Below are 27,286 nucleotides of genomic sequence, written 5' to 3'. Positions count from 1 at the left end.
ATTGCATTCTAGTGCACCTTGTCAAGTTTAATATTTGTACAAGACTAATAATGAATGAATTCTCAATCCTGGTGACTTTCTGGTACAGCTTGTCTCAAATAATCCTTGTATTTAGTAGTTGAATACATAGAACCTGTCCACAGTTGTGTTGGTTAAATGATGACATCACCGATACTATATTGACTATTTAGTGTAAATAGCCATAGGCACTTTAATATGATAAAAGTATCTTTTTGAACTGTAGTTGATTGTTTATGAATGTGTATTTTTCTTTCCTGTCAGTATATCCCCCGGTTTAATGAATAATTGGCGTGCCCATGTGATGTGTTTTGCACGTGGCCTGGTTACTTCCTGTTGTGGTCACATGATTTCACCTTCTGTTCCAGCCCAACATCGGACGCTTGGGCGTTCCTCAGGGACCCTCGGGGGAGAAGGTGGCGGTGGTCGCCGTGGACGACTGCGACATCGCCATGGCGGTGCGCTTCGGGAGCCAGATCGGGAACTACTCCTGCGCCGCCCAGGGAACACAGACCGGCCAGAAGAAGTGAGACTGCTGTTCCTGTCAGTGCTGCTTTCTGTCAGTGCTGCTTTCTGTCTGTTTTGCTTTCTGTCAGTTCTGTTTTCTGTCTGTTCTGCTTTCTGTCTGTTCTGCTTTCTGTCTGTTCTGCTTTCTGTCAGTTCTGCTTTCTGTCTGTTCTGCTTTCTGTCTGTTCTGCTTTCTGTCAGTGCTGCTTTCTGTCTGTTCTGTTTTCTGTCTGTTCTGCTTTCTGTCTGTTCTGCTTTCTGTCAGTTCTGCTTTCTGTCTGTTCTGCTTTCTGTCAGTGCTGCTTTCTGTCTGTGCTGCTTTCTGTCTGTTCTGCTTTCTGTCAGTGCTGCTTTCTGTCTGTTCTGCTTTCTGTCTGTTCTGCTTTCTGTCAGTTCTGTTTTCTGTCAGTTCTTTTTTGTGTTGATTCTGTTTTCTGTTTGTTCTCTTTATCTGTCAGTTCTGTTTCTGTCGGTTCTGCTTTCACTCAGTTGTGTTTTCTGCCAGTTCTACCCCTGTTGGTTCTATTTTCAGCTGGCTCTGCTTTCTGTGGGTTCTGTTTTTAGTTCGCTCGGGTTCCTGTGAGTTTCTTCCCACTCACTCTCTGGCCCTCCCTCTCGGGCCCCGCGTGGTGTTTCTGCCCCGCTCTGTTGCCCCGCTCTTCCTCTGGGGTGGTTTTTGGAGGAGTGCCGGCAGCGTGCTGAGAGGTTGGAGGAGGCGCCCCTCTCTGACGGGAACGCTCCGATAGATTATCGACCCTTCCGGAAAATCGCCCCCCTCTCTCTCCGCCCCTCGCTCCCCGTACGGCGTTCCCGGACCCTACGTGCGGAGCGTCGCCGGGCGAGCTCTCGCTCTCGAACCCTTATCTCTTCAAAGAGCTGCTCTCCTTTCGCCCCCCCCCCCGCTGCCGCGTCTGAAGGCAGGGGCGAGGGAGGTGGGGGGGCACGCGTCCAAAAAGCTTGAAAAGGAGCCTCCTGACGGGGCCTGGACCCCGTCCAGCGCAGATGAGTCGGGACAGGTCGGGCGGCTCGCGCTGCTGAGCTCTCCACTTAAGCTCGATATCCGCGGCCTTGGGTACGAGGGAAAGAAATGTATAGCCCCCCCCCCTTACCCACCCCACACCAACCCCCGGCTTACTTGTCAATTTGTCCTGGTGACAACAAAATAGCAACAAGACCCGAAACACGGACAGCTTCTTCAGTAGGAGAAGATGTTGAAGTAGTGTTTCATTCTTTTTCTTTACGTGCAAGCTCATTTTCTGCACCCGACCAGTATAAGACAAAAAAGCATTTTATATTTATGCGTTTGTCTATTTCTTTGAATTCTGAGAATGTAGCCCCCGGTTCTCTTGATTCCGTGTGAGCATGTGCAGGGTGCAGGGCTATTACACTGTTAGTCAGACAGTGGGGGGGGGGGGGGGGGCATTATGTTCATTATTATAAGCAGATTTGATTATTTTTCTAAATGCTTTTCCTCAGTCTTTTCGCTCTTGGTCCTTTCTAACTGAAGTGTGTCGGTGTGAGGGTGGAGTGGATGTTTTGGGCAGGCGTGCTGCGCGTGTGTGACCCTGCCGTGACCCCCGCAGGTCCCTGGACCTGACGGGGCCGCTCCTGCTGGGCGGGGTTCCCGACCTCCCCGAGGACTTCCCGGTGCGGAGCCGTGACTTCGTGGGCTGCATGAGCAACCTGACCATCGACAGCGAGCCCGTGGACATGGCGGGGTTCATCGCCAACAACGGGACCACGGCAGGTACTGCCATCCCCCCACCCCAGCCCCTTACCCTCACCCTCACCCCCACCCTCACCCATCACCCCTCACCCTCACCTCCACTCCTCACCCCCACCCTCACCTATCACCCCCTCACCCCCTCACCCCCACCCTCACCTATCACCCCCTCACCCCCTCACCCCCACCCTCACCCCTCAGCCCTCACCTCCACCCCTCACCTCCACTCCTCACCCATCACCCATCACCCATCACCCCTCACCCCCCACCCATCACCTCCACCTCAGCCCCTTACCCTCACCCTCACCCCCACCCTCACCCATCACCCCTCAACTCCACTCCTCATCCCCACCCTCACCCCTCAGCCCCACCTCCACTCCTCACCCCCACCCCCACCCTCACCCTCACCCCTCACCCTCACCTCCACTCCTCACCCCCACCCTCAATGGTAACCACCTCTGTTCCTGCAGATCTACAGTCCTGTAGGTTTTCACTCCAACCCTAGCAAAGCCACACCTCGTTCAACAGCTAGATATCTCACTAAGCTGCTAATTACTAAAGTCAGGTGTGCCGAATTAGGGCTGGAATGAAAACCTACAGCAGTGGTTCTTAAACTCGGTCATGGGGGACCACTGTGTGTGCTGGTTTTCATTCCAACCTCAACTGCAATCCCAGAATTTTAACAAGCTGTTCATTTTTCTTAGTGAGCTGCTTTTCATGTTTTAGAGCTGGGGTTCCAGAAAGGGCCAATGTGGGTGCGCACACCTGGTTCTGCTAATCAGCCTCTAGAGTCGTTGCTAAGCACCTTGATTAGTAGAATCAGGAGTGTGCACCCACACTGGCCCGAGTTTGAGAATCACTGCTGTAGGTTTTCATTCCAATCCTAATTCAGCACACCTGACTTCAGTAAGTAGCAGCTCAGTCAGATCTGTAGCTGTTGAGTGAGGTGTGCTTTGTTAGGGCTGGAGTGAAAACCTACAGGACTGTAGATCTCCTGGAACAGGGTTGGGCAGCCCTGCTCTAGCTGTTGAGTGAGGTGTGCTTTGTTAGGGCTGGAGTGAAAACCTACAGGACTGTAGATCTCCTGGAACAGGGTTGGGCAGCCCTGCTCTAGCTGTTGAGTGAGGTGTGCTTTGTTAGGGCTGGAGTGAAAACCTACAAGAACGTAGATCTCCTGGAACAGGATCTCTCGCCCTGTGGCTGACCCTTTGTGAGGGTCGTTGGCTTTGTTTTGGTGATTTATCATTTTGATCCGCACCTCTGATCTCTTTCCCTGTGCTCCTGGTGGAATGCCCTGTGCAGGCTGTGCGGCGAAGAGGGACTTCTGCACAGAGAACCTGTGTCAGAACGGCGGGCTCTGCGTTAACCAGTGGAACACGTACTCCTGCAGCTGCCCTCTGAGCTATGGAGGGAAGAACTGCGAACAAGGTCAGTGTGTGTGTATGTGTGAGGGTGTGTGTGTGTGTGTGTGTATGTGTGAGAGTGTTTGGTTGTGTGTGTGTGTGTGTGAGGGTGTTTGTGTGTGTGTGTGAGAGAGTGTGTGTGTGTGTGTGTGTGTGTATGAGGGTGTGTGTGTGTGTGTGTGTGTGTGTGTGTGTGTATGAGAGTGTTTGTGTGTGTGTGTGTATGAGGGTGTTTGTGTGTGTGTATGTGTGTGTGTATGTGTGAGGGTGTTTGGTTGTGTGTGTGTGTGTGTGTGTGTGTGTGTGTGAGGGTGTTTGTGTGTGTGTGTGTGTGTGTGTGTGTGTGTGTGTGTGTGTGTGTGTGAGGGTGTTTGTGTGTGTGTGTGTATGAGAGTGTTTGTGTGTGTGTGTGTGAGGATGTTTGTGTGTGTGTATGTGTGTGTGTGTGTGTATGTGAGGGTGTTTGTGTGTGTTTGCGGTGGGGCAGAGGGTGCCAGCCGTCTCTGCGGTTGGCTTGCGCTCACAATTGCCATCCGCGCTCTCCGGGAGGGGAGGCGTCCCCCCTGCGGCGGTATCACCGGCGCGGGTGCTTGACTGGTTTCCACGGAAACGGCGGCTGCGCCGCTCCGCCCCCCCCCCCCCCCGCTCGGCCGGTGGTCCTCGTTCGCCGGATTCACCCGAGGCTCACGCACCGAGGCCCGCGTTGTCAAAACCTGCTTATTTGAGGACGTCGCTCCCTTTTGTGCGCGGGCCCTGTCGGATAAGGCTAATTGCAGCCTTTGGCTGATTTATGGATTAGCCCGTGCTTTGAGGTTGCACGCCGTTTTGCACAGTAATTATTAGCTTTTTTGGCTGCCGTGGAGGAAAGATGATGTCATGCCTGGGCGGCTTTGACCGTAAAAGTAGCTCACCTGGGTCCTTAGCCGTCTGAGACCGTGAGCTCATAGCTGGGAGATGCAGGAGCTCTTGCCCGGCCGGCCGCCGGCTGGGGAACTACAACTCCCATGATGCACCGAAACGATTACGATTGGGTTTTCTGTGTCGGCCCCTCTTTTTTTTTTTCCCCAGCAATGCCGTCCCCCCAGCTCTTCGACGGCCGCGCCCTGGTGTCCTGGAGCGACCCGGACGTCACCATCGGGGTGCCCTGGTACCTGGGCCTGATGTTCCGCACGCGGCAGGGCCACGGGACGCTGATGCAGGTGGACGCTGGAGACGCCTCCCAGATCAGCCTGCTGGTGAGAGAGCTCTCCCCCCCAGAGCGACGGTGGAGCAAAGCCTCACAGATGTGTCAACAGGGCGTCCTAACCCGAATCTCTCTCTCTGTGTCTCTCTCTCTCCCTTTCACTCCTTCTCTGTGTCTCCTCGCTCTCTCATTCTGTCTCTCTGTCTGTCTCTTTTACTCTCCCTCTCTCTCTCATTCTGTCTCTGTCTCAATTTATCTGTCTCTCTCTGTCTCTCTCTCTCCCTTTCACTCCGTCTGTGTCTCCTCGCTCTCTCATTCTGTCTCTCTGTCTGTCTCTTTTACTCTCCCTCTCTCTCTCATTCTGTCTCTCTGTCTGTCTCTTTTACTCTCCCTCTCTCTCTCATTCTGTCTCTCTGTCTGTCTCTTTTACTCTCCCTCTCTCTCTCATTCTGTCTCTGTCTCAATTTATCTGTCTCTCTCTGTCTCTCTCTCTCCCTTTCACTCCTTCTGTGTCTCCTCGCTCTCTCATTCTGTCTCTCTGTCTGTCTCTTTTACTCTCCCTCTCTCTCTCATTCTGTCTCTCTGTCTGTCTCTTTTACTCTCCCTCTCTCTCTCATTCTGTCTCTGTCTCAATTTATCTGTCTCTCTCTGTCTCTCTCTCTCCCTTTCACTCCTTCTGTGTCTCCTCGCTCTCTCATTCGGTTTCTCTTTTGGTCTCCCACTGTCTCCTCTCTCTCTCATTCTGTCTCACTGTCTGTCTCTTTTGCTCTCCCTCTCTCTCTCGTTCTGTCTCTGTCTCTCAATTTCTCTGTCTCTCTCTATGTCTCTTGCATTCTCTCTCTCTCTCACTCTCTCTCATTCTATCTCTGTCTTGCTCTCCCTCTCTCCCTCTCTCTCATTCTATCTCTGTCTTGCTCGCCCTCTCCCTCTCTCGCCCGCCCCTTCTCTCCCCTCGTCCCCCCTCCCCCCCCCCCCCTGTTGCAGATCAGGGACAGCCTGCTGTGCTTCGAGGTGGCGCTCGGGGAGAAGGCGTTGGCGTCGCTGGCGCTGCCCCAGGTGCGGGTGAACGACGGGCGGTGGCATCACGTCCTGGTGGAGCTCAAGAGCGCCAAAGACGGGAAGGACATCAAGTACATGGCGCTGGTGTCTCTGGACTACGGCATGTTCCAGGTAATGGCGTGTGGTGTGTAACTGCATGTTCCAGGTAAAGGTGTGTGGTGTGTAACTGCATGTTCCAGGTTATGGCGTGTGGTGTGTAACTGCATGTTCCAGGTAATGGCGCTGGTGTCTCTGGACTACGGCATGTTCCAGGTAATGTGTGTGGTGTGTAACTGCATGTTCCAGGTAATGGCGTGTGGTGTGTAACTTCATGTTCCAGGTAATGGCGTGTGGTGTGTAACTGCATGTTCCAGGTAATGGCGTGTGGTGTGTAACTGCATGTTCCAGGTAATGGCGTGTGGTGTGTAACTGCATGTTCCAGGTAATGGCGTGTGGTGTGTAACTGCATGTTCCAGGTAATGGCGTGTGGTGTGTAACTGCATGTTCCAGGTAATGTGTGTGGTGTGTAACTGCATGTTCCAGGTAATGGCGTGTGGTGTGTAACTGCATGTTCCAGGTAATGGCATGTGGTGTGTAACTGCATGTTCCAGGTAATGTGTGTGGTGTGTAACTGCATGTTCCAGGTAATGGCGTGTGGTGTGTAACTGCATGTTCCAGGTAATGTGTGTGGTGTGTAACTGCATGTTCCAGGTAATGGCGTGTGGTGTGTAACTGCATGTTCCAGGTAATGGCGTGTGGTGTGTAACTGCATGTTCCAGGTAATGGCGTGTGGTGTGTAACTGCATGTTCCAGGTAATGTGTTTGGTGTGTAACTGCATGTTCCAGGTAAAGGTGTGTGGTTTAGTGGTAATGCGTGCGGTGTGTAAAGGTGTGTGGTTTAGCGGTAGTGTGTGCGGTGTGTAAAGGTGTGTGGTAGGCCGGTAAATGGCGGCTGTGCTCCACAGAGGACGGTGCAGATCGGGAACGAGCTGCCGGGCCGGCGGCTGAGGAGCCTGTCCGTGGGCGGGGTCCTGGGGCCCGACGGCTCGGTGCTGCGCGGGTTCCAGGGCTGCATGCAGGTGAGCCTCCGCCCGCACCCCACCTAATTAATTATGAGTTGGCACGAAATCCTGAAATGGATTAGCCCTTGTTGTACACCCCTGATTCTATACCTGATGTTGTCAGTTTATAAAGTGATCACTGTCTTCAGCAGACTTGGACTTGGTCTTTAACCCTTTATGGTGTCAGATCGTGTGTGATTAGAACGTTCTTAACTGAAAATTCTAATGCTGATGTCACGATCACTTTTGGTAATTGAAAGCAATGAAGTTTCATTCTAAAAGAAGAACATTCTAAAAAAGATCTGCTCTTCAAAGGGTTGAATGAATGCTTGTGCTTCTTTGGGTCTCTGCTAAATGTGTTCATGTGAACGTTAAGGGGGTGCGGATGGGGGAGACGGCCACCAACACGGCCAACGTCAACATGCAGCAGGGCCGGAGGGTGGGGGTGGAGGAGGGCTGCGGCACGGCCGACCCCTGTGGCCCCGCCTCCTGCCCCCAGCACAGCCGCTGCAGCGACGCCTGGAACGCGCACACCTGCGTCTGTGAGCCAGGTAACCAATCGCACTGACCCTGGTACAGCTCTCCACTGACTGACACTGAGCCCCTTTGAATTCAGACACCTTACAAGGCTGATCCCAGTACAGCTCTGTGCTGACTATCAGAGTCCCTTTGAACTCAGTCACCTTACAAGGCTGATCCCAGTACAGCTCTGTGCTGACTAGCAGAGTCCCTTTGAACTCAGTCACCTTACAAGGCTGATCCCAGTACAGCTCTGTGCTGACTAGCAGAGTCCCTTTGAACTCAGTCACCTTACAAGGCTGATCCCAGTACAGCTCTGTGCTGACTACCAGAGTCCCTTTGAACTCAGTTACCTTACAAGGCTGATCCCAGTACAGCTATACGCTGACTACCACACTTAAACACACACAGATAGTGTTCTTTTGTGGCCCTTGTATGGGTGTACAGAATTTGGCACTGTTCTGATTCCGGCTCTGAGCATGCTCTGTCGCGCTCTTCCCAGGGTACTTTGGGAAGGACTGCGTGGACGCCTGTCAGCTCAACCCGTGCGAGCACGTGTCCAGCTGCGTCCGCGCGCCCAGCTCCGCCCACGGCTACGCCTGCCAGTGCGGGAGCAGCTACTACGGGCAGTACTGCGAGAAGAAGTACGGCCCCGCCCTGCTACACCTGTACCTGCTCCAGCACGCCCATTATCACCGCTCTGCCTGCCCGGGGCCTCATTAAAGAGAGAGAGTGTGTGTGTGTGTGTGTGTGTGTGTGTGTGTGTGAGCGAGTGTGTGAGCGTGTGCGCGCATGCGTGTGTGTCTGTGTGAGAGTGTGTGTGTGTCTGTGTGAGAATGTGTGTGTGTGTGTGCGCGCGTGCGTGCGTGCGTGTATGTGTGAGTGTGTGTGTGTGCGTGCATGTTTTATTTATGTTTGAATACTATCTATCTATGGTGGTAAGGTGCCCACTATCGGACTATAGCAAACTCCAGCTGTACTATCACCTTGTGAGGTTTCACTACCAGCCTATTTTTCCAGATTGCAGAGCTAATGGTTCAAATGAGCCTGCTGTGTTTTGGGCGCATGTTCTGGTGTGAATGTAAGCTTACCCTAATTAACACCAGTGCAGAGCCTGTCTCACTCCTCAGCTAAAATGAGTGCTTTGCCATTCGTTTTCACATTGCCTTCGATAATGTTAACCTGACAGACTTAAACTTCTTTGCCTTTAACGCAAAATAGTTTTAAAGCTAATGTTCCGGTAATGAGCTCCATGTGGGTGTCGGTGTTCGCTGGTTCCTTCTCACCGGGCTGGTTCCAGCGCCCGTGTTTACTGATGGATCCCGGTGATTTTTGGCAGAGCCGAAGGGCTTCAAGTCAAGCAAATCAAGCACTCCTGTCTGTTAGAGGCGTTAACAAAGCCGCTTACTAAAAATATGTCAACGCCTCATTATAAAACGGAGAAGCGCAGCAGATCCAAATCTCATCTCATTTCTTTCCCCTTTGGGGGTTGGTTATATAATTATCTGAGTTACACTTAGTGTTATTCAGACAAACAAAATGGAGTGAACTATCTGCTTTCTGTAATTGTTGTATGCATTAACTGGGAACATTAACTTTAACGTATTTAGGGTTTTCAAAATACGTTCTAGGATTTCAGCTTATTGATATTTATATACTTTCAAATATTATTTGTTCTGGAAGAATTTTTTTAAACTTTCACATAACATTTTTCAATGTTTAAATATTGCAAAAATTATTAGCTTTTGTTGAACTTTTTTTTTTTTAAATTTCAACTATTTTTTTACATTTCAATGATTTGAAATTGACATTGGAAGAGTTGGTCAGTGGATCAGTGCGATGCCCGTGGCCTGGTTGTGGAGGGTGTAGCTGGACGTTGGGGTGCTCTCTCCCCGCAGGGTGGACCAGCCGTGCCCCAGGGGCTGGTGGGGGAACCCCGTGTGCGGACCCTGCGGCTGCGACGTCAAGAAGGGCTTCAACTCGGACTGCAACAAGACCACCGGAGAGTGCCGGTGCAAGGTGAGGCGGCAGTGTGTTTGGCATGGGCCCTTATGACATCACATGAAGCCTGCAGTGTGTTTAGCATGGGCCCTTATGACATCACAAGAAGCCTGCAGTATGTTTAATATGGGCCCTCATGACATCATATGAAGCCTGTAGTGTGTTTAACATGGGTCCCTGTGACATCACAAGAAGCCTGTATTGTATTTAGCATGGGCCCTGATGACATCACAAGAAGCCTGTAGTGTGTTTAACATGGGCCCTTATGACATCACATGAAGCCTGCAGTGTGTTTAGCGTGGGTCCTTATGACATCACAAGAAGCCTGTAGTGTGTTTAGCGTGGGTCCTTATGACATCACAAGAAGCCTGTATTGTATTTAGCATGGGCCCTGATGACATCACAAGAAGCCTGTATTGTATTTAGCATGGGACCTGATGACATCACATGAAGCCTGTATTGTATTTAGCATGGGCCCTGATGACATCACATGAAGCCTGTATTGTATTTAGCATGGGCCCTGATGACATCACATGAAGCCTGTAGTTTGTTTAACATGGGCCCTTATGACATCACATGAAGCCTGTAGTGTGTTTAACATGGGCCCTTATGACATCACATGAAGCCTGTAATGTGTTTAGGATGGGTCCTTATGACATCACATGAAGCTTTCCTCTTTCAGTTCGCTGTAAGTGCAAATCCAGCAGGAGGCGATGTCTAACGCTCCCCTTTGTTCCACAGGATAACTACTACAGGCCGGAGGGCGAGGACGCGTGCTACCCGTGCGAGTGCTACGCGCTGGGGGCGCTGGGGCGCGCCTGCCACGCCCGCTCGGGGCAGTGCCGCTGCAAGCCGGGCGTCATCGGCCGCCGGTGCAACCAGTGCGACAACCCCTTCGCCGAGGTGGCGGCCGGCGGGTGCCAGGGTGCGTCTGCCCATCTGTCCGTCCGTCTGTCTGTCTCTCCGTTCCCCCTCCTCTCAAAACCTGCCCTCATCCCATCACCCCATTCCTGCAGTAGAGTCTGCCACGAACATAAAACCCAGGGAGCATGACTGGCTGGCCAGCAGCAGGAATTTTTCAGGCACCTTATTACTGTTTTTGCTACTGAAGGACAGAGATTATGTCTTATTTTATTATATACATAATATAATGTTTTGATTTTACAGTACACAGCTCTGAGTTCCTCTAGGTTGTTTGCTAAGCACTTCACGAGACGTACATTTATAGTATAACTTATGTTACCCTTTCAATTACACAGTAGCCTAACATATCAATGATGGAAACAGGCCATTCAGCCCAACGATACTCACCATTTTCCTGACTAAATTAGTGCTCTGATTACCTACAGACTAGATGATATCTAACACTGTATCGAGCCTAGTCTAGCCTAATTTCTGCCTCTACTCTGATACCTGCTTAGTGACTCGATTCAGGGTTTATCATTAACGGCTCTGTTATTTCAGCTTGTCTGTGACGGTTAGTGACACGTGTCGGACCGTTGACCATCGACCCTTTTTCGTGTCCGCAGTCGTTTACGAGGGCTGTCCGAAGGCGTTCGAGGCGGGAATCTGGTGGCCTAAAACCAAATTCGGACTCCCCGCCGCCGTCCCCTGTCCCCCGGGGTCCGTCGGTGAGTTAATGCGGCTGAATCTCTCCCTTGTGCTGGGATGGGGCGGGCGTTTCAGGTTTTTGGAGCCGGAGGCTTTACTGCAGGGCCGGGCCAGCCCTGTTCCTGGAGATCCACCGTCCTGTAGGTTTTCATTTCAACCCTAATTCGGCACGCTTAATTAGACTGATTAGCAGCTCAACGAGATCTGTAGCTGTTGAATGACGTGCGGCTTTGTTAGGGTTGGAGTGAAAACCTACAGGACGGTAGATCTCCAGCGACAGGGTTGGTTACCACTGGTTTAAACCGACTCTTCTTCTCTCCCGTGCATATTCCCGCCATTTTGGCTCCGGTTTCCTGCCGCTTTCCTCTGTATCTCTGTGTCTCTCTCGGCATGTAGCTCAATACCGCCTTGCTTTCCTGGTGTAATGTAAGACCAGTGGTAACCAACCCTGTTCCTGGAGATCTACCATCCTGTAGGTTTTCATTTTAACCCTAATTCGGCACGCCTGATTTGACTAATTAGCTGCTCAATGCAGATCTCTAACTAGCTAGCTCTAGAATGAGGTGCGGCTTTGTTAGGGTTGGAGTGAAGACCTAGAGGACGGTAGATCTCCAGGAACAGGGTTGGGGCAGCCCTGCTGGAACTGTTGAATGGGCTTGTGCCTTGTTAGGGTTGGAGTGAAGACCTACAGGACGGTAAGTCTCCAGGAACAGGGTTGGGGCAGCCCTGCTGGAACTGTTGAATGGGCTTGTGCCTTGTTAGGGTTGGAGTGAAGACCTACAGGACGGTAAGTCTCCAGGAACAGGGTTGGTCAGCCCTGCTGGAACTGTTGAATGGGCTTGTGCCTTGTTAGGGTTGGAGTGAAGACCTACAGGACGGTAAGTCTCCAGGAACAGGGTTGGGGCAGCCTTGCTGTAACTGTTGAATGGGCTTGTGCCTTGTTAGGGTTGAAATGAAAACCTGCAGGACGGTAAGTCTCCAGGAACAGAGTTGGGGCAGCCCTGCTGTAACTGTTGAATGGGCTTGTGCCTTGTTAGGGTTGGAGTGAAAACCTGCAGGACGGTAAGTCAGGGTTGGTGACCGCTGGTTTAAACCGACTCTTCTTCTCTCCCGCCTCGATCCAGGCACCGCGGTTCGGCACTGCAGCGAGACGCAGGGCTGGCTCCGCCCGGAGCTCCTCGACTGCACCTCCCTCACCTTCTCCCGGCTGGCCAAGATGGTGGGCGCCCGCTCGCGCTTCATTCGCTTTCCCCCCCCCCCCCGAGAGGTTTTCCGTCCAATGGGGGCGCCCCCCGAGGCCGCGTGCGGTAGCGGCTGTCCCTCTCGTCCCGGGGCAGACATTCCACACGGTGGAAGGCTCACGGAGATCTGTAGATATGCGTATTGACCTTATTCCCAGTGTGGCTGGTGCATCCAGACCTTCATTCTGTTTCACTGTGTCTTTTTTTCCCCACTGCTCCTGAGTGGAGCAGATGTGGTCATGCTGTGTTTACAACACACTGTTCACCCTGGGTTTTAACTACCTGGCGATTCATTCTTTTATTATTATTCAGTGACTTCTTGTCTGCCATTTTATCCAATTATTTATTATTATATTATTGATTTAATTATTATCATTTATTTTGAAAGTTATTATTTTTAAAAGTAGTCCACATATTTTGTATTATCTTTTATTTATATGGCTGCCTCTTCAGTGACCTTTTCTTGCTTTTGCCTTTAGCCTTCATTTTATGTTGTCATTATTATTATTAATGTTATTGTTAGTGTTATTATTATTATTTTTAGTATCATTATTATTGTGTTGACCTTACGTGCTCTGTCACCAGAGCGACGAGCTCCACGGCAACCAGACGGCGATGGACGGGCAGCGGTCGGAGAGCGTCGCCCGGCAACTGCGGAACGCCACCGACCACACGCGCGGCTTCTACGGCAACGACCTGCGGACGGCGCACCACCTGATCTCCCAGGTGCTGCGGCACGAGGCCCGCCAGCGGGGCTTCCTCCTGGCCGCCACGCGCGACGCGCAGTTCCACCAGGTGCGCCAGAGCTTCGCCGGGTCCGCTGTGAGGCAGCACTGCCCCCTGCTGGCCGCTCGCGTGTAAAATTCATTCTGTTAAGTTCAGGAGCACACCGTGTGAGCGCTACAAATACAAGCATTTCTTTTTTTTTTCACAAATGCGGCTTGGCAGGTTGGTTTTGCTGATCTTTGGTAAATTAATTTCTTGGTATTCGGCTTTGGCAGAAAACTCTTGGCATTGTTTGCTGGGTTTTTTTTTTTTTTAACTGGAAAACGAACCAAAAAGAGGAATGTGAGCTCATTCCGGACTTTTCTTCTTCTTGTGGGTATTCCGTCTTGAAAACCCCAAAAGCGGAAGTGCTGATGTGTGTCTCCTCGCTGGTGAACATTCCAGAATATCGTCAGGGCGGGAAGCGCCATCCTGGACCCTAGCAACAAGGAGCACTGGGACCTGATCCAGCGGTCGGAGGGAGGCTCCGCCAACCTGCTGCGTGACTTTGAAGAGTACGCCGGCACGGTGGCGCAGAACATGAGGAAGACCTACCTGAAACCCTTCACCATTGTGACGGACAACATGAGTGAGTTAGCTATCCCTCTTCCCCACTCTAACTCTATAGAGCTGTGTGTTAGATATCCCTCTTCCCCACACTGTAACTCTATAGAGCTGTGTGTTTGATATCCCTCAGCCCCACACTGTAACTCTATAGAGCTGTGTGTTTGATATCCCTCAGCTCCACACTGTAACTCTATAGAGCTGTGTGTTTGATATCCCTCTTCCCCACTCTGTAACTCTATAGAGCTGTGTGTTTGATATCCCTCAGCCCCACACTGGAACTCTATAGAGCTGTGTGTTTGATATCCCTCAGCTCCACACTGTAACTCTATAGAGCTGTGTGTTTGATATCCCTCTTACCCACTCTGTAACTCTATAGAGCTGTGTGCTAATAGCATTGTAGCGGTAAGGTGTAGGTTCTTGACCCAAGACACTCCCTGAAAGACAGGCCGTTTGAGGACTGTTTGTGTTCTTCCTCGTCAGTCCTTGCCGTGGATTACCTGGACTCCTCCGATCCGGACCGTGCGAAGATGCCTCGCTTCCCCGAGATCCAGGAGCCGTATCCCGAAGACCTGGAGTCCTCCGTGCAGTTCCCGGAGTTCACGGAAAACACGGCGGACGGCGAAGGTAGACATTCGCCTGGGGGACGCGCACCGCCCCGCCTTTTCGTTCTACTGGGGTACACACCCTCAACTCTCGCGTCTATAGAAAACCCCGCTCACAAAAGCCAGTGTCAATCTCCACACACAAACTCTGAGCTGTAGCGGTCTGTAGCTCTCATAAATAAAATGTTCAGCTCAAGCTAATACTCGTCTTAGTTGTAGCTGTTATTCATAGAAATAGTACACATTCAGACCGATAAAAGCTGTAATCTTAGTTTTCTGTTAAAACTCTGCACACGAGCATTTCATCCTTTGTGTATTTTTATTAGAGTAAATAACGCTGTTGGAGTGAATGTATCCTGCGCTTTAGCTGTGCGTAGCTGCTTTTGGGAGCGGCCTGTTTTTAAAACCGCTTGCTGCCTCCCAAAGCGGACCCCGCGGACGAGCAGCCGGCCGACCCGAACCCCGCCGCGAACCCCGCCACGACCCCCGGGGGTCACGCGGCGCCCGCGAGGAAGAGGCGCCGCGCGGAGAGCGCCGGCCCGCTGCCGGTCGCCGTGGTGATCGTCTACAAGTCGCTGGCCCGTCTGCTGCCCGAGCGCTACGACCCGGACCGCCGCAGCCTGAGGTTCGGCTCGCCTCCCTCTCTCTCTCCCTCTCTCTCTCTCTCTCTCTCTCTCTCTCTCTCTCTCTCTCTCTCCCTCTCTCTCTCCGTCTCTCTCCTCCCTCTCTCTCTCTCTCTCTCTCTCTCCACACACTCTCTCTCTCTCTCTCTCTCTCTCTCTCTCCCTCTCTCTCTCTCTCTCTCTTTCCCTCTCTCTCTCTTTCCCTCTCTCTCTCTCTCTCTCTCTACCTCCATCTCTCTCTCTCTCTCCCCCTCTCTCTCTCTACCTCCATCTCTCTATATATATATATATTATAATTATAAGAATATACTTCACAATATTTGGGCAAATATACAATATCTTACCTCTTTCAGACATAACAAAATAAATATATTTTTTAAAATATATTTTCTACCTGAGAGAACATACTTACAATATATTGCAGTATATTTCTGTAAGGGTCTGTCCAGTGAAGTGCACTGCTCCTAGCCTTTCACTTGGCTAAGTTCAAGGTTGCCAGGCAACGAGGACCTGTGGTTTAAGTGATTTCTGCCCCGCCCCCTCCAGGCTGCCGACGCGGCCCGTCATCAACACGGCCGTGGTGAGCGCCGTGGTGCACCGCGAGGGGGGGCCCCTGCCCGCCCGCCTGGAGCGCCCCGTCACCCTGGAGTACCGCCTCCTGGAGACGGAGGAGCGGAGCAAGCCCGTCTGCGTCTTCTGGAACCACTCCATCCCGTGAGCGCGACGCTCCCGCAACGTTCCCGCAACGTCCGGGGAACCCTCGCACAGCAATACACACGATACTCTCACAACATTAGCACAACGCTCTCACAACACATGCACAACGCTCTCACAGCATACACATAACACTCACAGCAATACACACGATACTCTCACAACATAAGCACAACGCTCGCACAACACACGCACAACGCTCTCACAGCATACACATAACACTCTCACACAGCAATACACACAATACTCTCACAACACACGCACAACGCTCTCACAGCATACACATTACACTCTCACAGTATACACATAACACTCTCACACAGCAATACACACAGTACTCTCACAACATAAGCACAACGCTCTCACAACACACGCACAACGCCATCACAGCATACACATTACACTCTCACAGCAATACACACAGTACTCTCACAACATAAGCACAACGCTCTCACAACACACGCACAACGCTCTCACAGCATACACATAACACTCTCACACAGCAATACACACAATACTCTTACAACATAAGCACAACGCTCTCACAACATACACATTACACTCTGACAGCAATACACACAATACTTTCACAACATGTGCACAATGTTCTCACAACATATGTACAACACTCCCACAACATACACCATACACATAATAATCTCACACCATGTGCACAATGTTCTCACAACATATGCACAACGCTCTCACAACATACGTGCAGATATGCCGTAGCAGGCCTCTCACACTGCTTGTTTAACGTTTCTACGGCGTTCGCGGCGCCTGCAGGCTTTTAACGTGCTTTAATTTCTGCGATCAGGGTCGGCGGGCCGGGCGGCGGGACGGGCGGCTGGTCCTCCAGGGGGTGCGCGCTGGCGTCCCGAAACGCCACCCACGTCAGCTGCCGCTGCAGCCACCTGACCAGCTTCGCCGTGCTCATGGACGTGTCCAGACGAGAGGTTAGCGCCCCGCGCGCGGCCGCCATCTTACTGAGGCCTGAGATTGCAGAGCCACCCGCTAGTTACATACACTGAGGAGGAGTAACATAGCAGACACAGCGCTAAGGCTCTCCAATTCAGACTCCAAAGCGCCATTTTTGGTGTGGCGGTGTGGGGGGGTGTGGCACTGTCCGTGCGTTTGGCGGATGCTCAAGCCTTGAATCGGGGCTGCCCAACCCTGTTCCTGGAGATCTTACCGTCCTGTAGGCTTTCACTTCAACCCTAATTTGGCAAACCTGATTCTACTAATTAGCAGCTCAGTGAGATCTCTTGCTGTAGAATGGAGTGAGCTTTGTTTGGATTGGAGTGAAAACCTGCAGGATGGTAGCTCTCCAGGAGCAGGCCTGGGCCGCCCTGCCTTAAATGAATCCCCCTACGTGGGCCAGGCCTCAATCCCTCACCATGTCGCCTTCTGGGCTGTGATCCCTTCCCTGTCTGTTACCCTCTCTGCATTCCACCCATCAGAATAAAGGAAGGAACAGGAAGGGATGGCAGTCTGTCCACTGTCCTTTTACATAAAAAAATCACTGCGTTTCTTTTGAGTTATTTTTCCCCTAAAGCTGCCGTCTCCACCCCCCCTTCCCCCCCCCCCCCAAGCACGGGGAGGTCCTCCCCCTGAAGGCGGTGACCTACGCCTGCCTGGCGGTCTCCCTGGTGACGCTCCTCCTGACGCTAGCCGTGCTAGCCGCCCTCCGCGCGCTGCGCTCCAACCTGCACAGCATCCACAAGAACCTGCTGGGGGCGCTCTTCCTCTCCCAGCTCACCTTCGTCGTCGGGATCACCCAGACGGAAAGCCCGGTGAGGACGGCGGCTCCAAGGGGCCCTGACTGACAGGGGGGGCCTTCAAAAAAATGAGAGCATAGGATTTTCTGGGGTGGTGGGGCCCAATGTGAGATCTTTCTTTCCCAGGCTCAAAATCCCTGGTTGGGCCCCTGCGCATTATGGGTACAGTAGTGTTGTTCTCTGACCTCTGACCTGTGACCTGTGACCCCCCCCGGCCCATGCAGCTGCTGTGCTCGGTGGCGGCCATGCTGCTGCACTACTTCCCCATGTGCGCCTTTGCCTGGATGTTCGTGGAGGGCCTGCACGTCCACCGCATGCTGACCGAGGTGCGCAACATCGACCACGGCCGCATGCGCTTCTACTACACCGTGGGCTGGGGCCTCCCCGCCATCGTCACCGGTGAGCGTCCCGCGCCGCCATTTTGGCTCCTGTTTCCCCACTGCTTTCCTCTGCATCTCTCTCGGCATGTAGCTCCATATCGCCTGCAATTTGGCATCACTTTTTTGGTGTAATGTAAAACCAATGGTGACCAACCCTGTTCCTGGAGATCTGCCATCCTGTAGGTTTTCATTTCAACCCAAATTTGGCACACCCGACTCTACTAATTTGCAGCTCGATGCAAATCTTTTGCTGCTGAATGAGGTGTGGCTTTGTTAGGGTTGGAGTGAAAACCTACAGGATGGTAGACCTCCAGGAACAAGGCTGGTTACCAGTGCGTTAGACTGTGTTGCCAACTTTGGAAACAAACAATTCTATAGACTTCAGCAGAAAAAAATAGTAATTGTAATGTAGAACTCATCTCACTCACTTCTATGTCTATGCCTCTCTATTACTCTCTATTCATCCTTCTCTCTCTCTTTCTCTCCCTCCCCCTCTCTCTTTCTCTCTTTCTGTCTTTCCTCCCTCCCTCCCTCCCTCCCTCTTTCTCTCTCTTTCTCTCTCTCTCAGGCTTGGCTATGGGGCTGGACCCCCAGGGCTACGGGAACCCGGACTTCTGCTGGCTGTCCATCCACGACACGCTCATCTGGAGCTTCCTGGGCCCCGTCGCCGTAGTGGTTCTGGTGAGTGTGCATTCCAGAACGTTCCGGAGTCGTGCGTCTGTCTCCCTCGCCCCCAGAAAACCAGGAGGCTTTCTCTCTCCAGTCACCCTGTCACACTCACCCTGTCACTCACACTCAACCTGGCATTCGTACTCACCCTGTCACTCTCACACTCGCCCTGTCATTCGCACTCACCCTGTCACACCAATCCTGTCGCGCTCTTCATGACGTACGCACAGGTTTAATCTCAGTCTCTCTGGCCAATCAGACACCGTCTCCCCCCCCCCCCCCCCCCCCTTCTCCTCCCCGCCGCAGGTCAACGTTGTCGTGTTTGTGCTGGCCGGGAAGGCCGCCTGCGGTCGAAGGCACCGGCCGTTCGAGAAGTCCGGAATCATGTGAGTGCTGAGGAACGTCCAATCAGAACTGAGATCTCTGTCAGCTATGTAGCAGAGGTTCCCATGCTCTCCAGAGGTTCTGCTGGATCAATTACATCATAGCATTTACAGTTCCCATGGGAACAGGCAAACTAATATTATGTATTTGTCCATTGGCTGGGTCATTGGCTCAGGTAGGGTTTCGTGTGGAAAGGCTGCTGGTGTCTGAGGTTTGTGTGCTCACGCGCTCTCTCCTTCTCTCCAGCTCGGCCCTGCGGACCGCCTTCCTGCTCCTGGTGCTCATCAGCGCCACCTGGCTGCTGGGCCTGTTGGCGGTCAACAGCGACGTCTTGGTCTTCCACTACCTGTTCGCCATCTTCAGCTGTCTGCAGGTACGGCCTGCAAAAAAAGTGTTCAAGCGCTGCTGTTGAAGGGTAGTCTAATAGAGTAGCGACTCTGACAGCAGCTGGTCTGTTTGGAGAAGGTGTTTCCACCAGCTCAGCTCCCTCTAAACCTCAAGTGCTTCTGGTTCAATTAGGATTTAATGGTTTTTTTTTCCCCCACGGAGCTGGGCTGTCGGTGAGTAACGGCGGTCTGGCCGGAGCGAGTTTTAGATGAGCGGTTCTGAGCGGGGAAATGAGCGAAGGAATTCCCGTCCTCTTTTTTTTTTCTTTTTTTTTTCTTTTTTAGGGCGTGTTCGCGTTCCTCTTCTACTGCGTGCTGAACAAAGACGCGCGGAGGGGCCTGAAGGCTGCCGTCACGGGGAAGACGCCGACGACGACCGTTCCGGAAGATTCCACCACGACCCGCGCCTCCCTCCTGACGGTAAGGCCGTCGTCGCCTGTCGCGCGTCCGTCTGCCGGAGAGGCCGAACCCAGGACCTCGCGAGGCCAAGATGGAAATCGATTCCCGTCAGGCTATGGATGAGTTTCCCTGTTTGTGGTCCTGGTGCAGTGCAAAAACGACACTTCAAAACGATTGGTCCGTGATTAGGATGCTGGTTGATGTAAGCTGTGTTAAGGATACTGGGAGTTGGAGTATGGTGTGCTGAGGATGCTGGGAGTTGGAGTTTGGTGTGCTAAAGATGCTGGGAGTTGGAGTATGGTGTGCTGAGGGTGCTGGGAGTTGGAGTTTGGTGTGCTGAGGGTGCTTGGAATTGGAGTATGGTGTGCTGAGGGTGCTGGGAGTTGAAGTATGGTGTGCTGAGGGTGCTGGGAGTTGGAGTATGGTGTGCTGAGGGTGCTTGGAATTGGAGTATGGTGTGCTGAGGGTGCTGGGAGTTGGAGTATGGTGTGCTGAAGGTGCTGGGAGTTGGAGTATGGTGTGCTGAAGGTGCTGGGAGTTGGAGTTTGGTGTGCTGAGGGTGCTTGGAATTGGAGTATGGTGTGCTGAGGGTGCTTGGAATTGGAGTATGGTGTGCTGAGGGTGCTTGGAATTGGAGTATGGTGTGCTGAGGGTGCTTGGAATTGGAGTATGGTGTGCTGAGGGTGCTTGGAATTGGAGTATGGTGTGCTGAAGGTGCTGGCAGTTGGAGTTTGGTGTGCTAAAGGTGCTGGGAGTTGGAGTATGGTGTGCTGAGGGTGCTTGGAATTGGAGTATGGTGTGCTGAGGGTGCTTGGAATTGGAGTATGGTGTGCTGAAGGTGCTGGGAGTTGGAGTTTGGTGTGCTAAAGGTGCTGGGAGTTGGAGTATGGTGTGCTGAGGGTGCTTGGAATTGGAGTATGGTGTGCTGAGGGTGCTTGGAATTGGAGTATGGTGTGCTGAGGGTGCTGGGAGTTGGAGTTTGGTGTGCTAAAGGTGCTGGGAGTTGAAGTATACTGAGGCCAGAATGAAAGGTGGTTCCCATCACTCAGTGTGATCCAACACATCACACACCAAAATGACAGGTCTGCCTAAGAGTATGATTCATGTGGTGCATTGCCGAGATTTCCAGAATTCGGTGAATGTTTTAATCTTTTGTGGATTTTTTCCTTGATGATGAAGAGGTGGAGTGGATGAGGCGAGAGAACTGAGGATGATGTGAGACAAAAGGAAGGAAGGAGAGAGAGATCGGAGAAGAGGATGAGGAAGGATGAGGCTGAAGAGTGAGAGAGAAAGACGGACAGGAGAGATGAGGGAGAGGAGGATGAGGAGAAGGGAGGATGCTTGGTCAGAGAGGAGGATGAGGAGGAAGAGGACGGCTTGGTTTAACGGCGCGGTTTTGTCCCCGCAGCGCTCGCTGAACTGCAGTAACACGCACACGGACGAGGGGGCGCTGTTCCGCACGCCCATCGGGGAGTCCACCGTGTCCATGGAGAGCACCGTCCGATCAGGACAGAGCCACAGTGGCAGCTACCGCATCTACACCCTCAGGTAACCAAGCAACAAAATACTAAAGTGAAAAGTAAATAATTACACACCTGCACACACACACTCACAGACACACACTCATATACTCACACACACACACACACACACACTCACACACGCACACTCAGACGCACATACACACACACTCACACACACACACACACACACACACACACACACTCACACACAAGCACACACACTCACACTCATACACTCACACACACACACACACTCTCACACACAAGCACACACACACACACACACACTCACTCACAGGTCCTCTCTCTCTGTGCAGGGACGGCTCCAGGCAGAAGCTCGGCGGGTCGTCCAGCGCGGCCAAAGCAGCCCGCGGGGAGGGAGAGCCCGCCTTCCACCGCCGCCACACCAAACGCCGGGGTAAGAGGGCGTGGCCACCGAGGCCTCCGCACTCCCCGAAACGCCCCTAACGCCCCTCCCCCTAACAGTCTGGTTAGCTTTAGGTGTTCCCAATTTCTCTAATTTATTTGAATGGTCATCAGTAAAAGGCCAAATCCTGTGGTAAGAGGGCGTGGCCATCAAGGCACACCCTAACACCCCTTCCCCCCCACACCTCACACCCAGCTTCAGGCTTTCATCAACTGTGCTAGAGAATTAATTTTATTCCCCACGTTTATAGCCATATTTACTTCATAGCCAGGTTTAGAACGTCCAGTCATCAGTGAACGGCCCAATCCTGCAGCATCCCCCGCACCAAATCAGGAAGCGTTCTCTTTAAATACACACAGCCAGATGCTGCTTCTCTTTCTGAGGTCCGCTGTGTCGTTAGCGCAGGCTAACGGTGCGCGCCTGGTTAAACTGAGAAGCTTTTAACGGCCAATACAGTCTAATACACTGCAGCCAATCACATGCCACCCCCACAGGACTCCACCAACAAGGTCAGCCAGCCTGATTTTTTTTTTTTTAGCTGGGGGGTGCTGGTCCTTGTACAAAACCGAGGCAGGTAGTCCCGGTAGCACTGCAACCACCCACCGGGGGTGACCGTAGGGGTCGAAGGTCAGACGTGCGTCTCCTCCTCCTCCTCAGGCTCCGATTCGGACAGCGAGGTCTCGGGGGAGGAGCGGAGCGGCTCCTACGCCTCCTCGCGCTCCTCCGACGACGAGGACGACGGGGCGGGCCCCGAACCCAAGTGGAACAACGAGCGGGAGCCCCTGCACAGCACCCCACGAGGTACCCCAAAAAATCACACCCCGAAATAGTGTTTCTTCACAGTTTGGCAAAGCTCTAGCCATGACTAAAACTAACTGTAGAAAAAGGCTGCATTTACTCCTCATCAAAGTTAAGGACAAACATTGATTTAAATACTGGGACCTCGGATGGTATCTATTGAAAAATAATTGTAGTTGCCGTAGCAGTAGCAATATCAACAATAATGGTCCCAAGGACAGATCGTACATTAAAGCACTGATTGGCTATTATTTCCCGTCCGCGTGATCCCAGTGGACTCCGTGTCCAATCACGTGAAGCCTTACTGGCCGGTGGCCACGACCACGTGCAGCGACAGCGAGGGCGTGGGCGTGGGCGTGCCGGACGAGCTGAGGGTGGAGACCAAAGTGAGGGTGGAGCTCCACCCGGAGGGCAAGCTGAACGACGACGGAGACCCGCCCCCGCCGGACAAGGAGCCGCCCGCGGAGCCCCCCGACCAGCAGGGGGCGCCCACAGCCCAGCCCAACAGCAAACTCAAGCCGGAGCACAGGAAGGGTGAGAGAGAGAGGGGAGGAGCAGACACCTGTACGGGTTGAGGCTTTGGCTTTATACCACAGATGGCCTCCGTTTGTCGTTGCCAAGCAGAGGTTTTCAGCTCGTAAAAATCCAATTTTGTCTTTGTCATTTCGTCACAATCCATACACGTTGCATTTCTGAAACAGAAATATGCTTCCTAAAAACTTGTAGGCTTCTTTACAGATATAATTATAGACAGACTCAGATGGTCAAAATTCTGTCAGCCTTTGATTGATGCCTAAACAACCACAACAATACACATTTCAGTAGATGTCCAGAAGCACAAGAAGCTCGTTATGAGAGTGTACTGTAAGAAGCAACATAGGGGCTGACCATCTGGTTGGTCTATAATATCTTTATTCAAACCCATTATACTCTGGCTAATATGCTGCAATGCACTGAGGGCACTCAATGCGTATAAATTAAACCGTTTTTAAGTCACTGTTTTAATCAGAGTCTGATGGTAGAGGTGGTCGAGCGAGTGAGTGAGTGAGTGAGTTTTCCGGTTGGCACTCGTATTTATTTTTTTTAAATTTTGCTTTTGTTTTGCCCTCTCAGGAATCCTGAAAAACAAGATCGCCTACCCTCCGCCTCTTTCGGACATGAAGAACATGAAGAACCGCCTCCGGGAGAAGCTGTCGGACTACAACCCCCCCGCCGTCGCGTCCCGGACGCCGTCGGCGGGGTCCGGCGAGGGGCCCCGCCCCAGCAACGGCACCAACGGCGTCCTGATCAAGCCCCCCCGAGAGCAGCCCAACGGGGTCGTCGTGGCGCTCCAGGGCGGGGTCGTCAACGGAGGCCACGCCTCCGACTCAGAGTGAGTGGTCACGCGACCTCGCAAAATGGCCGCCACGCTAAGTATTTTGTTTGTGCTAAATTGGGAATTTGCCCATTGTTATTCTGGCAGTGATAGATACAGGTAAGTAAAGAAGAAAAGTATGAAACTTGCCCGTAAGAAAATTCAGACTTATTTAAAAAATGACATTTCGGCCAATCTGACTTTTCAAAAAGCTTTAAAACACTCTTTTCCCGCATAGTATTAATATATATCAAATATTGTTTGAGTCATTTTCATAATCTTTACATTTTTTTACGACTCCCTCAAGCTTTGTAAAACCATTATTTGCATAATGCAGTGTCCATCGATACTTCAGTAAAATCTCATTGACATCATCGACTTTGGCCTTACAGTGAACTATGGGAAATTGAGGCAAACATAAGTACCTGCACCTGCACATGTACATGTACATACGATGGTTTTTAAATTGCAAAGATGATTGGTTGCAGAGTGCATGAATGCTGAAGCACATCTCTTCTCTCTCTCTCTCTCTCTCTCCCTTCCTCCCTCCCTCCACTCAGCGGCAGTAATGAGACTTCAATCTGACCGTGCAGGAGAGGAGTTTCGAGGAGACCGGGCACGCGGGGTGCCCCGCCCCCTGCAGACACTGCAGGCCACACCCCTTCAGCTCCCATGGAGACCAGTATTAATGGCGGACTTGCGCCTGCCAGATTATAAGGGAATGTGATAGACCTGTGCCAAACTGCGGGCGGAGGTGGAAACTGCATCTCCCAGCATGCAACTGTGACCTTCAGACTGAAGCCTGGGATGATGAAAGAGGGACGGAACACTGGCATAATCACTTTTTTGTACAGAAACCCAAGAGGAGCCAATCACCACCAATCATAGAGCATGTTGGTAATGATAAACAGAGCAACGGCAACTGTAATTGGTCAATAACTTCTGGTTATGCTGCCTTTATATAATTAGGGACCTTGGATAACCAAATAGTGTTCCATCAAATAGTGTTCCATTACCACTGGCTTGGTTTGTTTCCTATTGCCAATATACTGTTTGATTGGAGGGGTTCCTCTTTGGTGTATGAGTGGAAGGTGACAACAACAGAGTCCGTGTTCCATCTCTGAAGACCCAGGAAGTAGATGTTAAACGTCAAATACACGACTCAGTGACCAGGCGGCGCCGTTTCGCTGTTGCTCACCCCAGTTTGGTGCCAAGCGTGACGGACAGAGCCAGACGTCACGGCGACGCCAGGATGGGACGTGCCCCCCCCCCCCCCCCCCCCCCCCCCCCCCCCACCCGTGGTCCCATAGGAGCCACCGGAACAGGGGTCATGGACACACCCTAGGCGAACTGGGACTGCCGGATTTCTGCAGGGCAAACTATCCTAAGGGGGCTCCCTCCCCCAGAAGGAAAGAGCCCCCCCCCCTGTGCCTACAGAACCCAAACAGTCCCAAAAGCAACAGTGGACCCCCCGTGTAAAAATGTGTAGATACTTTTATGACGGTATATTTTTGTATTCCGTTTGAAAGGACGGAGAGAAACGTTTATTATTTGTATCTTGCGGTAAGTGTTCTTAGGGTTACGTTGTGTGCCCTCGCTGGACCGTCACCTGTTGGGTTAATAGGAGGCTGCTCTTAGGTGTTTGTTTAGTTTGCACATTTGTTCCTCGGCATCGACTTGTCCAGTCTAAAAATGGCATTCGTCGTGAGGCAAGAAAGAAAGAAAAACCACCGAGACGACCACAAAATCTTTCGGCGTGCCCACCTGTCGGGCAACGTGGCGCGATTCCGCCAGACCCGTCCTGCCACCCTGAACGCCCGCTCGATCCCGTCCCTGGCGAGACGTCAGCCTCGTCACCCCCCGCCCACCCGTTGCCCTCGAGCCGATTATCAATCGCCTTGTCGCCGCGGCGACGGCTCGGCCGCGATCACCGTGCTCTGCAGAACAGGAGCCGGTAGCGCTGGCCAAACAGAGACAGCGGTGTGTCCCTGCCACGTGAATGCTTCAGCTCCTTATTTGGTCAGATGTTCAGTCACGTAACTAAGAACCAGACCCCGGGTCAAAATACGTATTTTGTTTTGGATTCAAATACTTTTCTACGCTTTACCGATCTTGCCCTGGTGTATTGGAACCAATGAAATACTTTTAAAAAGTGCAAACTCCACCTTCTGGGTTGTATTGATAGGCTCAGTTAAGCCAGGCAAGATCAACAGAGCACAGAAAAAATATTTGAATCCAAAACAAATGCGTATTTGAGCCAGGGCTGCTAAGAACCTGGGGAGCCTAAAGACTGCTGTCTCATTTCAAGTATTCTTTATCGGTGGCAACTGCACTGGAACACGAGAGAAGCTTTCCTCTGTCTCGGTTATTTGGGCTATCTCATTAGCACTCTGTTCGTGTGTCTCCAGGTGGACTTAAATGAGCAGTCCTCTTTATGTGAAGTCCGTTGGAATGGGTTGTGGGGTCCAGAAGTCCTTCGTAAGGCAGCAACTGTCACGAGGCGAAGGGTCGCCCTTCTCCCCCCCCCCCCCCCCTTTTCAGATGGGGGGGGAGGGAGGGGGTGAACATGAATGTAGTCCGTCGTGTCCCTGTGTGTCATTACCCACAATTCCTCGTTTTGTTCTTCCTCTTCTCGTGTTCTCTCGATACTTTGCATTTTTTTTGTACGATCGTAGACACTGGAATCATTTTGTAACATTTATGTATTTATTTGTGTTGCTCTGAGACACTGGAAAACAAGCAATTGAAACTGTAAAATTGAAATGAAATTATACTTTTTTTTTTAAAAACAGATTGGTATTTTTAATGATTTAGGTAGCCTCATCTGGGCTGCAATACAGGGGAATTGGAATAATTGGGTGAAGGTAAGTAATTTTTTAGAGTGATGTGCATTTTTAATGCGCTTGGTTTAAGATGTGGATAACGTGTGGATGGGAATCTATTGAAAAGCAGTCTGTATAAAAGTCACAAAAAATCCACAGCACATTTTTTCCAAAAACGATTCGAATAGGATAATCCAGGTGTGAGCATTACAATCCACTTGGATTTAGATCTGTATATAACATGGATTAGTTAGTAAAATTAGTTTTTAAAAATATCATCATTATCTACTAAGCATGAATTCTGTAACACACTTGGCTTTAGATCTGAATTTTATTTGGATGGGAATTATTAATAATTAGTTGCTGTAAAACATTAAAAATCAATTCAGTTTAAAAAATACTAATTATTTCAGCATGATCTAGAAGGCATGCACTTGATAACACATTTGGTTTTAGATTTACATGTCATACGGATGGGAAGCTATTAAAAAAGGAAGTTTCTTTAAAAAATAAAAAAGTGACAAAGAGTACAGTACGTATGATCTAGGCATAATGCACTCAAGCTATTAAAATTAGATACTCATTTAAAACACTTAAAATATTATTCCAAAAAGGAATTCATTAGCATGACCGAGAAGGCCCGCATATTATAATGCACTTAATTTTAGATCTGTTTGTCATATGGATGTAAGGCCATTAAAAATTACGTAATTTCAAATAAAAAAAACAGGACCCTTTGTCCAAAAACAAATTCCTACACCGTGGCAAAGAAGGCACGAGCTTTAAATGA

The 27,286-nt window shown here is 51.4% G+C and overlaps 1 protein-coding gene across 1 annotated transcript in view; it reads left to right on the top strand.

Annotated features, from left to right (window-relative positions):
- The window catches only part of LOC118219222 (cadherin EGF LAG seven-pass G-type receptor 1-like), a 62,404-nt gene extending 37,443 nt beyond the window's left edge, over window positions 1-24,961 (top strand). The window contains exons 7-36 of the mRNA XM_035402224.1: window positions 387-544; window positions 2,109-2,272; window positions 3,551-3,676; window positions 4,720-4,886; window positions 5,819-6,004; window positions 6,838-6,951; window positions 7,310-7,484; window positions 7,955-8,096; window positions 9,351-9,471; window positions 10,195-10,378; window positions 10,983-11,084; window positions 12,189-12,283; window positions 12,891-13,100; window positions 13,476-13,659; window positions 14,118-14,261; window positions 14,666-14,864; window positions 15,409-15,576; window positions 16,394-16,532; window positions 17,169-17,369; window positions 17,579-17,753; window positions 18,303-18,415; window positions 18,710-18,789; window positions 19,034-19,160; window positions 19,459-19,593; window positions 20,981-21,120; window positions 21,413-21,513; window positions 22,180-22,323; window positions 22,594-22,854; window positions 23,434-23,692; window positions 24,235-24,961. Of these exons, the coding sequence (XP_035258115.1) occupies window positions 387-544; window positions 2,109-2,272; window positions 3,551-3,676; window positions 4,720-4,886; window positions 5,819-6,004; window positions 6,838-6,951; window positions 7,310-7,484; window positions 7,955-8,096; window positions 9,351-9,471; window positions 10,195-10,378; window positions 10,983-11,084; window positions 12,189-12,283; window positions 12,891-13,100; window positions 13,476-13,659; window positions 14,118-14,261; window positions 14,666-14,864; window positions 15,409-15,576; window positions 16,394-16,532; window positions 17,169-17,369; window positions 17,579-17,753; window positions 18,303-18,415; window positions 18,710-18,789; window positions 19,034-19,160; window positions 19,459-19,593; window positions 20,981-21,120; window positions 21,413-21,513; window positions 22,180-22,323; window positions 22,594-22,854; window positions 23,434-23,692; window positions 24,235-24,259 (4,539 nt within the window). The 3' untranslated portion in view covers window positions 24,260-24,961. The remainder of the gene's footprint in view (window positions 1-386; window positions 545-2,108; window positions 2,273-3,550; window positions 3,677-4,719; window positions 4,887-5,818; window positions 6,005-6,837; window positions 6,952-7,309; window positions 7,485-7,954; window positions 8,097-9,350; window positions 9,472-10,194; window positions 10,379-10,982; window positions 11,085-12,188; window positions 12,284-12,890; window positions 13,101-13,475; window positions 13,660-14,117; window positions 14,262-14,665; window positions 14,865-15,408; window positions 15,577-16,393; window positions 16,533-17,168; window positions 17,370-17,578; window positions 17,754-18,302; window positions 18,416-18,709; window positions 18,790-19,033; window positions 19,161-19,458; window positions 19,594-20,980; window positions 21,121-21,412; window positions 21,514-22,179; window positions 22,324-22,593; window positions 22,855-23,433; window positions 23,693-24,234) is intronic.
- Window positions 24,962-27,286: the final 2,325 nt, after the last annotated feature.

Source organism: Anguilla anguilla, chromosome 19, assembly GCF_013347855.1.
Source record: "Anguilla anguilla isolate fAngAng1 chromosome 19, fAngAng1.pri, whole genome shotgun sequence".
Classification (NCBI taxonomy): Eukaryota; Metazoa; Chordata; class Actinopteri; order Anguilliformes; family Anguillidae; genus Anguilla; species Anguilla anguilla.
This window is presented reverse-complemented; position numbering and strand designations above follow the sequence as displayed.